The following is an 11,787-nucleotide window of genomic DNA, read 5'->3' as shown; positions in this document are numbered from 1 at the left end:
CCATGGTGTAGCTGGAAGAGAGCTAGTTTCCGTCCTCCACTTGGGTACATTTACTTCAATATAAAACCTAGGAGGCTCATAGTTCTCACCCCCTTCTATAGACTTACACAGTAATTATGACTAGCAGAGCTCTTGCAGGATGAACTGACATGTTGTCCACCTAATCAAAGGATCAGATAATTAATCAAGTACTGAAAGCATAAGCTACAGCTAGTTAGCACTGCAGGGCATACAATGTGGTGAGTAGTTCACTCAAAGAGAGAAAAATACAATAGTTGAACAGTTTTGAGCAAATTCATTTATTTAAAAATGATGGAGAGAGATCGAGCAAGCTATATTTTGTTGTATTTTTTCCCACTTTCACTTTCCCTTAGCTGGCGAATGCAGCTAGCTAGTTTAGCAAACTCAAACACCCGGGGATGCTATCTTAGCTAGCTGGCTATGGCTATCCAACAATGGAGCTCTTCCAAGTCAAGGTAAGCTTTTGGTTTTTATTAATTTATTGCAACTGGGCACCGGTGTAACCGCTAAACTGCTTGCTAACTGTACACTGTACAGCATGATTGTAGCAGGTTTACAAACACGTTAGTTCTAGAAGCTATGTTGACTATGACATTAGCTAATACAGTGACAGCAATGTAGGCTGTGTAGTGGTTAGCGGTTATGATATGAAGGTTTGGCTTGGAAAGTTTTTTTTTCCTGGTCACAGACAGCTGATCTGTTGTGCACTGAAGTCCGCAAGTGAAGAGAAAAGGTGAGAGGAGGAGAGCACGTAGATGCGAAAAGGAATTATACAAGCAAAATGATCATGCTGTTGGTATGTGGATGCTATGAAAGTGAACTGTGTTTGTAATCAGCGCTGTATTCATTCTGCCGATTCTGTTGAAAAACGTTTCTTAAAGGAAAGCAAACAGAACGAAACAGGGATAAACATACCTAAATTTGTCCAATAGAAACTGTTGGACTAATGATTTCACCCTTTTCATGTACTGAATAAAATCTAAAGTTCAATATGTTTCCATTGCATTTTCAACAGTGTTTTCACAAAAAAACTGTTGCGTTAAATAGCAAATGCGCCTACTCTGGTCTTGGCACGTGCGCTCTAGCCAACAGCTCGCAGATAGGGTAGGGTAGGCTTTGCGGGTAGGCTAGTCTATGATGAGATTATTATGGATAAGAGGAAGAATGAAAAATAAAAACAAAGGCAGTCAAGCATTGATCATCATGTCACCAAAATCAGACCCTCGATATTTATTGGAAAGGAGCATCAAGATCACTGTTTACTTTCACCATCCTGTGAAGTTCATCATAACTTATTTAATCTGTAGTCAAATAACCTGCATGTTTTCCAAGTTGTAGTGGAAGGACCCCACACCATATCATTACATGACTCCAAGTTTACTTTGATATTTTTATTTAACCTTTATTTAACCAGGTACGCCAGTTGAGAACATGTTCTCATTTACAACTGCGACCTGGCCAAGATAAAGCAAAGCAGTGCGACAAAAACACAGAGTTACACATGGGATAAACAAACATACAGTCAATAACACAATAGAAGAAAAAAAAGAAATATACTGTGTGTGCAAATGTAGTAAGATTAGGGACGTAAGAAAATAAATAGGCCATAGTGGCGAAATAATTACAATTTAGCATTAACACTGGAGTGATAGATGTGCAGATAATGATATGCAAGTAGAGATACTGGGGTACAAAAATAAATAACAATTTGGGGAATGAGGTAGTTGGGTGGGCTATTTACAGATGGGCAGTGTACAGGTGCAGTGATCAGTAAGCTGCTCTGACAGTTGATGCTTAAAGTTAGTGAGGGAGATATAAGTCTCCAGCTTCAGTGATTTTTGCAATTTGTTACAGTCATTGGCAGCAGAGAACTGGAAGGAAAGGCGGCCAAAGGAGGAGTTGGCTTTTGGGATGACCAGTGAAATATACCTGCTGGAGCGCGTGCTACGGGTGGTGTTGCTATGGTGACCAGTGAGCTGAGATAAGGCGGGGCTTTACCTAGCAAAGACTTATAGATGACCTGATATAATGGTTATTATATCAATATTTGTGCATAAAGGTGTTCCCACCTCCATTTCTCGCATAATACAGTTTACAGACACAAAAAGACACGCCCAGTCAGCAGCTGGGGACCACGTGAACGGAACCTTGGGTGAGGTGAGTGCAGAGTGGGGGGAAGCCAGGGTGATGTAGCCCCGGATGAAGCAGTGGTAGCAAATCCCGGGAAACATTACAGCTGCACTCTGGATGTGGGTTGGGGCCACTCCACCACCGCTCTCACCTTGTCCAGATCCATCTGAATGTTCCCGGCAGCGATTACGTATCCCAGAGAGGAGATAGTGGAGCCATGAAATTCACACTTCTCTGCCTTGACAAACAATTGGTTCTCCAGGAGGCGCTGGAGGACTTGTTGGACGTGGAGAACATGCTCCTGAGCCGAACGGGAAAAGACAAGGATGTCGTCAAGGTAGACAAACACGAACCGGTTCAACGTGTTACAGACCACATCATTGACCAGAGCCTGTGTAACGCTCGTCTTCAGGTGAAAGAGAGGAGGACCAAGGCGCAGCGTGGTGAATGTTCATGATGTTGAATTTTAATGATTTATCCAACTAAACAGAACACTGACAAAATACAAAATAACAAAACGACGTGAACAGACCTGAACTTGAGAACATAAAACATGAACGCACGAACAGGAACAAATGAACGAACGAAACAGTACCGTGTGGCGAACAAACACAGACACAGCAACAATCACCCACAAACAAACAGTGAGAACAGCCTACCTTAATATGGTTCTCAATCAGAGGAAACATAAAACACCTGCCCCTGATTGAGAACCATATCAGGCTAATACAATGAACCCAACATAGAAACACATAACATAGAATGCCCACCCAGCTCACGTCCTGACCAACTAAACAAGGCTAAACAAAGGAAATAAGGTCAGGAACGTGACAGCCTGGAACACTGCGGGAGCGTTAGTCAGTCCGAAAGGCATAACCAGATACTCGTAGTGCCCACTAGCTGTGTTAAAGGCTATCTTCCATTCGTCTCCTTCCCGTATCCGAACCAGATGGTAGGCGTTCCGAAGGTCCAACTTCGAGAATAGAGTCGCCCCCAGGAGAGGCTCGAAAGCCGAGGAGAGGAGTGGTAGCAGGTAACGGTTCTCTTCTGTGATGTCATTAAGGCCCCGGTAGTCGATACATGGGCGCAGGGTTTTGTCCTTCTTCTCCACCAGTGGTGTAAAGTACTTAAGTAAAAATACGTTAAAGTTCTACCTAAGTAGTTTTTTGGGGGTATCTGTACTTTACATTACTATTTATATTTTTGACAACTTTTACTCTTACTTCACTACATTCCTAAAGAACATATTGTACTTTTTACTGCATACATTTTCCCTGGCAACCCAAAGTACTCGTTACATTTTGAATACATAGGACATGGTAAATGGTGAAATTCACACACTTATCAAGAGAATACATAGTCATCCCTATTGCCTCTGGTCTAGCAGACTCACTAAACACAAATGCATCTTTTGTAAATAATGTCTGAGTGTTGGAGTATGCCCCTGGCTATCCATACATTTTAAAAACAAGAAAATGCTGCCGTCTGGTTTGCATAATTTGAAATTATTTATACTTTTACCTTTGATGCGTAAGTATATTTTAACAATTACATTTACTTTTGATATTTAAGTATATCTTCTTTTTTTTTACATTATAGATTTTCAGATGAGGACAGAAACAGTACAACCCCAACCCCTCATTTTCCCATCCATCCCTCCCATCCATTCCTCCCTATCATCCATCCATCTATCCATCCCTCCCTCTCTCCCTCCAATCCACCCACCCACCAAGGCATCATACTTGGATATGCTAGAAAAGTAAATTAAATGTGACAGAAATAAACAGTAATACAAACAAAAACAATGGAAAAAGTTATATCAAAAATTCTTATCAGAACAAATGGCCACTAGAACAGACATGACTGCTTACCAAAATATGCAAGTTACACTAAGGAAAAGACAGGCTCTCCATGTATTGTATTAATGGGGACCAGGTTAAGTCAAACTTTTGTCGGGACCCATACAGTTTACCTAACCTTCTCCAGAGGCAGAGATGACATCACCTCCTTAACACACTGCATAACTTCCAGTGAAAGACGACAAGGCGGCGAGCTAGCAGCGAGGCAAATTATATCACAGTTGCCTGATGCGTGGTAGCATTCTGGTCTAGGGGAAGTACCCCAAAAATGGCAGTGAACGTGTTGGGGCTAACAGTTGTATGACACATTATTTGAGAATGCCTCAAAAATGGGGTCCCAGAAGCCACTCAAAGATTGGCATGATCAAAATATGTGTCCCACAGTCGCTGGACTCTGGTGGCATCTCAAACACTTGGGGTCAACATTTGGATATATTTTTGACAATCTGTCATTTGAGTAATGGAGACGGTGCAAAACTTTAAACTGAATGAGCCCATGCCTTATGCAAAATGATGAGGTGTGGATAGGCTCAATACTTTGTTGCCATGTCATCAGGTAGCTCGCTACCAGTGTCTTGCTCCCATGCAGATTTTGTACTTGCCAAGGAAGGCGGATTAATGTTCTGTATTATGTCGTATAATCTGGGGATTGTGCCCTTCAGATACGGATTAAGATCTTAGCACCTCTCGACTGGACACTTAAAGGGCTCAAGTGGAAATAAGGGAATGTTTTTTGGCAAAACTGACAGTTTGCAGATATCTAAAAAAAAAAAAAAAAGTGGGTATTGGGAATATTATGGTCAACCTTCAGAGTATCGAATGAGATGAATGTGTTATCAACAAATATGTCACAAAAAAACACCAGACCATTCCTATACCAGAACTGGAATGCCGTGTCAATCTGTGACGCTGGGAAGAGATGATTAGATGTTAATGGAGAGAAGCAGCTTGCTTGTTTAAGGCTAAAGTGATTTTGGAATTGGGACCAGATTTTAAGGGAGTTCTTGACAATGGGATTCAAAACATGGGTACCAAGGTTCATGGGCAGTGGGGAGCACAGGAGTGAGCCAGGAGAAGTTGGCAGGCTTGACTGTAACTCCATGATGGCCCATCCTTATTTTCAAATGTAGAAACTCAATAAACACATTTAGATATATTTGCTAAACAGTAGTAGTGTAAAAAAATTGGCCTGCGGGCTTAGGTCTCTCTAAATATACCTTTCTCATTCGTGGATTTGACTTATTCCAAATGAAGTTGGAAATGTAGCTGTCCAGTTATTTGAACATCGACTTTGGCAGAAAAATGGGAATCATTTGGAATAAGTACAAAAACCTAGGTAGTACAGTCATCTTAACAGAATTAATGCAACCTGCTAATGAAATGGGAAGAGGCGACCGCCTTGTGAAATCCTGGTTAGTGCGCTCCAGGAGTGTTTTGAAGTTGTGTTTAAACAGATCCTTAAATGAGCATGTGACCTTTATCCCCAAATAAGTAAAAATCTGATACTCCACCTTAAATTGAGCATAATTTAAGGTGATTAATGGGGAGGAGCACAGTTTTTGTTAGGTTTAACTTATAAACAGAGAATGTCCCAAAACCTTGTAGTATGTCCAAGAGATAGGGTATAGACTCCACGGAGTTAGAAATGTATATAAGAAGATCGTCTGCATATAAGGACACCTTGTGAGTTGTCGCCCCTTAGTATTCCCTTAATCCTCTCCTCCGTGCGCAGGGCGATAGCAAGAGGCTCAATAGCTATATCAAATAGGAAAGGGGATAAACAGCAACCCTGCCTGGCCCCCCTGTGGAGAGGGAAGTAGCTGGAGGTAACATTGTTGGTGCAAACAGAAGCCACTGGGGACAAGTACAAAATCTTAATTCAGGAAAGGAATGACGGGCCAAACCCCAATCTCTAGTACTGTAAATTGATATTCCCACTCAAGCCGGTCGAAAGCCTTCTCAGCATCAAGAGAGATGACAATCTCTGGCTGTTGAGTTGAGTGGGCAGAATAAAGAACATTAAATAGCCAGCGCATATTATAGAAAGATTGCCTATCTGAGATAAATCCGGGTTGGTCAGAGTTAATTATATTAGGTATTACTGTCTCTAAATGGCGCGAGAGGACCTTAGTGAGAATTTTATAATTGCAGCACAAAAGACACAAAAGGCGGTATGTGTAACGTTCGTCGTATGGAGGAAGAGAGGAGGACCAAGGCGCAGCGTGAAAAGTATCCATTTTTAATAGAATACGTAACAAACAAACAAAATAACGATAAACGAGAAACACACGAAACGAAACAGCTCTGTCTGGTGCAGACACACAAAGACTGAAAATAACCACCCACAAACCCCAACAGAAAACAGGCTACCTAAATATGGTTCCCAATCAGAGACAATGACTAACACCTGCCTCTGATTGAGAAGCATACCAGGCCAAACACAGAAACGGGAAAACTAGACACACAACATAGAATGCCCACTCAGCTCACGTCCTGACCAACACTAAAACAAAGAAAACACAAAAGAACTATGGTCAGAACGTGACAGTATGAGTCACAGTCTAGGGGATTCTTGTCCTTTTTAAGCAAAACTGAAATAGTTGCCTGCGTAAGTGTCTGGGGCAGTTTCTGACTAGAAAGGATTTCATTGTACATTGAGCTGAGGATAGGGGATAGTTTAGAGGAGAATGCTTTATAAAATTCAATAGGGAAGCCATCAGGCCCAGGAGCTTTGCCGTTCTGCATGGAATGGATTGCCAGAGTAGCTTCGAACATCACTTATTGAGGCATCTATGCTGGTTTTATCATCTGAATTGAGACAGGGGTTGCCCAGATTGTCTAGAAATGCATGCTTACGAGATATCAGCAAGAGCCTCAGACGAGTAAAGAGCAGAGTAGAATTGCTTAAATTGATTGTTGATTTCTTTGGGATTGATAGAAGTGTCAAGCCCTGATCTGTTTCACCTGTCCTTGTGATAGTCTCCACTCCCTCCAGGTGTCACTTATTTTCCCTGGTGTATTTATCCCTGTGTTTCCTGTCTATGAGAGAGTCGAGGTCCAAGGGCAGCTCCCGGGCTGCGAGCTTGTCCTTAATTCCCTTTGAAAATCCATGAAGGAACGTGTAGAACAGGGATTCCGGGTTCCAGGCACTCTCGGCGTTAAAGTGCACTGCGTAGTCTGCCACACTACGGGAGTCTTGATGCAGTTGAAGTAGCTTCCGAGCCGCCTCTCTCTCAGACAATGGAGAATCTAACAACTCCCGCCACGAAATCCTCCAGACTACGGCAAACAGTGGATTTGTCACGTTCGTCATACGAATGAGACCAAGGTGCAGCGTGGTATGCATACATTCTAATTTATGAAGAATGAACACTGAACAAACTAACAAAACAACAAAAATGAACCGTGAAGCTAATATGAATAGTGCAGACAGGCAACTAAACATAGAACAAGAACCCACGAACACAAAAGGGAAAATGGCTACCTAAATATGATCCCCAATCAGAGACAACGATAAACAGCTGCCTCTGATTGGGAACCATATCAGGCCACCATAGACATACAAATTACCTAGACCTACAAAACCCTAGACATACAAAACCCCTAGACAATACAAAAACTAGCATACCCACCCTCGTCACACCCTGACCTAACCAAAATATAAAGAAAACAGAGATATCTAAGGTCAGAGCGTGACAGGATTGTTCCTCCCACACCGCCGTAGCCCAGGCGAGTGCCCTCCCGGACATCAGCGTTATAAGATATGCCATCTTTGAACGGTCCGACGGAAACGAAGAGGGCTGTAGCTAGAAAATGAGGGAGCACTGGGAGAGAAACGCCCGGTTCGTAATCCTGGTAAGTCGGTAGACGTAGACGGCAGGCAGGCTCAGGACAGGCAAAACAGGTTGTAACCGGGGAGACTGACAGTGAGAATAAAGTGAGACACGTGCCCAGTGAAACACAGGTGCTGTCCCGCGTAGATGGAAACAGAAAAGTCAGAGCCTCTTGCTTAAAACACCAGGGTAAATCCTCAGTGAAAATGCGCCATAAGTAGTGTAGTCAAACCTTAAGAAAAATATTCAGCTTTATATTGATATAATTCTCATGTGGCTCATGGAATAGAAGGCATTTTTATAATGTCAGTTAAGTTGATTGCAACTAATGGATAGGAAAGATTAAAATGGTAAAGCACGGAAATTCAAGAGCTGTAGGCTACTGTTGACGTTCATATCAAGAGCCACTGACTAAGTGCCTTTATCCAGTATATTCCAAACTCTTTGATTGAACTATAGGGTGAAATCTAATCTACAATATATCAAATTATAATAATAGTGTTATTAAAATTGCATAAAAGAAAATGAAGAACACAATTCTATACAAATGTCCTCCTTTATTGGTGTTGCTTTATATATTGTGTGTGTGTGTGTGTGTATGTGTCAGGTAGGTACAGTCTGATCTGGTGTATGTGCCTGTGTGTATGCCTGTGCATGTGTGGACAGCCAGGGGTGTGTGAGAAGCTCGGAGGCAGAGAGGCGGAGGTTGGGGTTAGAATGCAGGGCTGAGCGTATCAGACAGCGAGCCTGCGAGGTTAGTACGGCCCCCTCTTGGGTTAGTCCAGCCCCAACAGGGTAACAGCCCAATAGCAAGGCGTGGAGCATCACTCCCAGAGACCAGACATCTGTAGCCGGAGCACAGACCCACAAACTGCCAGAGACGTCCCCATGTCCTGGGCTGCAATAGGGGGAGGTGTTTCCTTCCTGCATTATGACTGCATCATCCAAGCTTTCCAGCATCAACAGGGTCCTGACACACACACATACACACACAAATGGGGCCCGACCAAAAATAATAAACTCAGTCGGGATCTCAACTAGAATACACAAGATGTAGAATACACAAGATGCAATTTCAAAATCGAGCAAAATTGGTTGCTCGATTTCAGTTTTTCTCGTGTTACAGTATGTCAGTCACTGACAGTAACTCAATTAGCCATGTCAGCTAACAATTTTTACATTGGTAAATTAGTCTAGCCAGCTATCTAAATGTGTATTAATCATGGCCGAATACAGGCACGCAGGGCATGTGCCGAGGGTCCCTGACCTCCAGGGGGACCCCATTGATTTAGTAAGTCACTCAGATATCAATAACATGGCATAAGTCATGGCAAAATGAGTAGAATTGCTGCCCCATGGCAAAATGTGTAGAATTGCAGGAAATTAACTTTAAAGGCCCAGTGCAGTCAAAAATGTGATTTCCCTGTATTTATATATATTTCCACACTATGAGGTTGGAATAATATTGTGAAAATTATGACAATGCCCTTTTAGCGCCTGAAATTTCAGCCTGTTTTGGTGGGATGGAGTTTTGGCCTGCCTGGTGAAATCAACAGGCGGTAAATTAGTTAATAGACCAATAAGAAAGAGAGTTCCAAACCTCTTTGCCAATAACAGCTAGTTTTCAGTTTTCCCCTCCTACTTAGACCACTCCCAAATAGTCCTAGCAAAATTATTGCTTGAGAAATTGTTCTTTGCTAAGAAGCTATTTGTCACGTATGCTCCCTCTCCGGCCTCTAGGTCATCAGGCTGCTCTGCACACACACCTCTCCTTGTTCTTGAAGACAAACTTGTTCAGCTTGAGGTCTCTGAGCACTAGTCCATTGTTATGGCAATGTGCCACAGCCGACACCAGCTGGCGGAACAGGTATCTGGCTGTGTCCTCTGGTAGCCGCCGGGCCTGGAGCATCACCCCTAGGTTCCCGTAGGAACGTGGGAAGAACAAGTAGGCATGGGCGTCCCCGACAACCACATCACGCATCTCAATTATGTTGGGGTGGGGGGGCAGGCAGTAGTACGAACACAGAACCTCCCGGTACCGAGAGACAGGAAGGACCTAGAACACAGGAAAACTGTTGAGAAGTCATAAAGATTCTACAATAGCCAATATTATAGGTGGAACAACTGGAATTCAGAAATACTTTTGAGGCCCTATGAAACCAATAAGACAACATCTGCATTGTGGTGTAACTGTGTTTGCACAGCCTACATACGAACACATGCCTACTGTACATGAGGGTCCTGTTTCTGTTGAGCATGTTGGCACTGCAGGAATAAAAGGAGATAATGTGGAAAGGCTGGAGTAAGGAGACAAAGAGAGAAGAGACTAGAAGATGGCGCCAACGATTGAAATGGAAAAGAGATAAGAGTAGGTGATTGAGCACCATCATGTTTTCATTTTTTTTTAAATATATATATATTTGTTTTAATCCACAGACCTTGCACACCAACTCCTCTCCGCTGTGAGCATTCGCAGCTCTGAGTACGTTTTCCTGCAGCGGATCATACAACAGGTAGTTCCCCACGTTGCGGGACGGGAGGGGAGGGCGGGACACACCTACGGGTTGGCTGCGTGATTCAAAAGGACCGCTCGAGAGACTGTCCGAAAGAGAGTTATAGCGATCTGGTGACTTACGGATGCTCTCAGGTGATCCGGACACTTCCTGAATGTCCATGTGATAAAATTATCTAAAAGTAACCTATATGAAATATATAAAGTTAAATATCTTCCGTGATTAATGGACAGGGTAGACAAAATAACAAACAACCAGAAACGAACTGCCAACAGAACGTTGCTGATAACAAATAACGCGTTTTTCTAAAAACAACATCGGAATGTCTGAAAAAATGACGAAGCTGCTGCTGTTTCATTGACAAGATGAGATGATACAGACTGAAGGAAATGTTTTGTTTGTAGTCCTACAGTCTGACAAACGTGCAAACAATTAGGAAAATCAGTGTTAGATATAATTGTTATTTAATTTCACGAAAATTCCCATCATTTTAAATGTATTACCTTTTTTTTTAACATTGATTTTGATTATAGAAAGATACAATATTCCCCCCTCTCGCTTTCTTTCACACAAGCACACACAGACACACCGCAGCAAATGCAAGTTTGTTGAAGTTTTATTTTTAGTAAATTTTTGCACAAACGTGTGGTAATTCATGAACATAGAGATATGTGTGATAACCTGTAGTTTGACTGCACACAACACTGAACACACACATCATTACCATGGCAACATGCTGAGAGGAATACACACACCACAGCAACACACACTACATTACAGACACTTCCCATAATCTCTGGCCTTAACCCTTAACCTTTGACCCTTAACACATGTGTAGATCTGAGAGGATTGGATATGTGTGTGCTTATACCTATCCAATCTTTTCAGATCATAAGTGTCTAGCGGGTTTGGGGAAGTGTCTAGGGGTGGAAAACATATCTAAGGGGACCATAGAAATAGAATGAATAGAACAGGATGTCCCTTTGGTTGTTTCTCTCACTCACTCACACACACACACACAAAACAAGAACAAAAACAACAAAACAACCACAACCAGCACTGTCACAGATATATTGGCTTCAATGTGATACATTGTGTGCGTGCCACACACACACACTCCACCTTTTCACACACTATCTGTACAGCCCTACACTTTAAAACATGAACGTACAGGGCCCAAACAAGGGAAGACATTCAGTGGAGAGGTTAGGAAGGTTAAGTGTGCCATGCACTGTAAAAGGCTTACTGTTTCAACTTAAAAACATGAGTGTAAGTGTACCCCACTGACCTAAAATATAAAGTTGTATGAACTTGTATACTATAATGTATCTAATCATTTGTTCCCTGGTTTTGTCAACTCAACTTGATAAGTTGACGTAACTTTACATCAGCTGGGTAACTCCTATTTTAAGTTGAAACAGCTAACGTTTT

At 42.3% G+C, this 11,787-nt stretch overlaps 1 protein-coding gene across 1 annotated transcript; it reads right to left on the bottom strand.

The window, feature by feature from the left end:
• Positions 1-2,251: 2,251 nt before the first annotated feature.
• LOC120060016 (tribbles homolog 2-like) lies at positions 2,252-10,518 on the bottom strand. Its single transcript, XM_039009086.1, has 4 exons — positions 10,282-10,518; positions 9,610-9,899; positions 8,492-8,813; positions 2,252-2,557 (listed from the first exon to the last, which is right to left on the bottom strand). Exons 1-4 carry the CDS (start codon positions 10,516-10,518, stop codon positions 2,252-2,254), a joined length of 1,155 nt encoding a protein of 384 aa, XP_038865014.1.
• Positions 10,519-11,787: the final 1,269 nt, after the last annotated feature.

This window comes from Salvelinus namaycush, chromosome 15 (genome assembly GCF_016432855.1).
Source record: "Salvelinus namaycush isolate Seneca chromosome 15, SaNama_1.0, whole genome shotgun sequence".
NCBI classification, from domain to species: domain Eukaryota; kingdom Metazoa; phylum Chordata; class Actinopteri; order Salmoniformes; family Salmonidae; genus Salvelinus; species Salvelinus namaycush.
The sequence above is the reverse complement of the archived record's forward strand: the minus strand, read 5'-3'. Positions and strand labels throughout refer to the sequence as shown.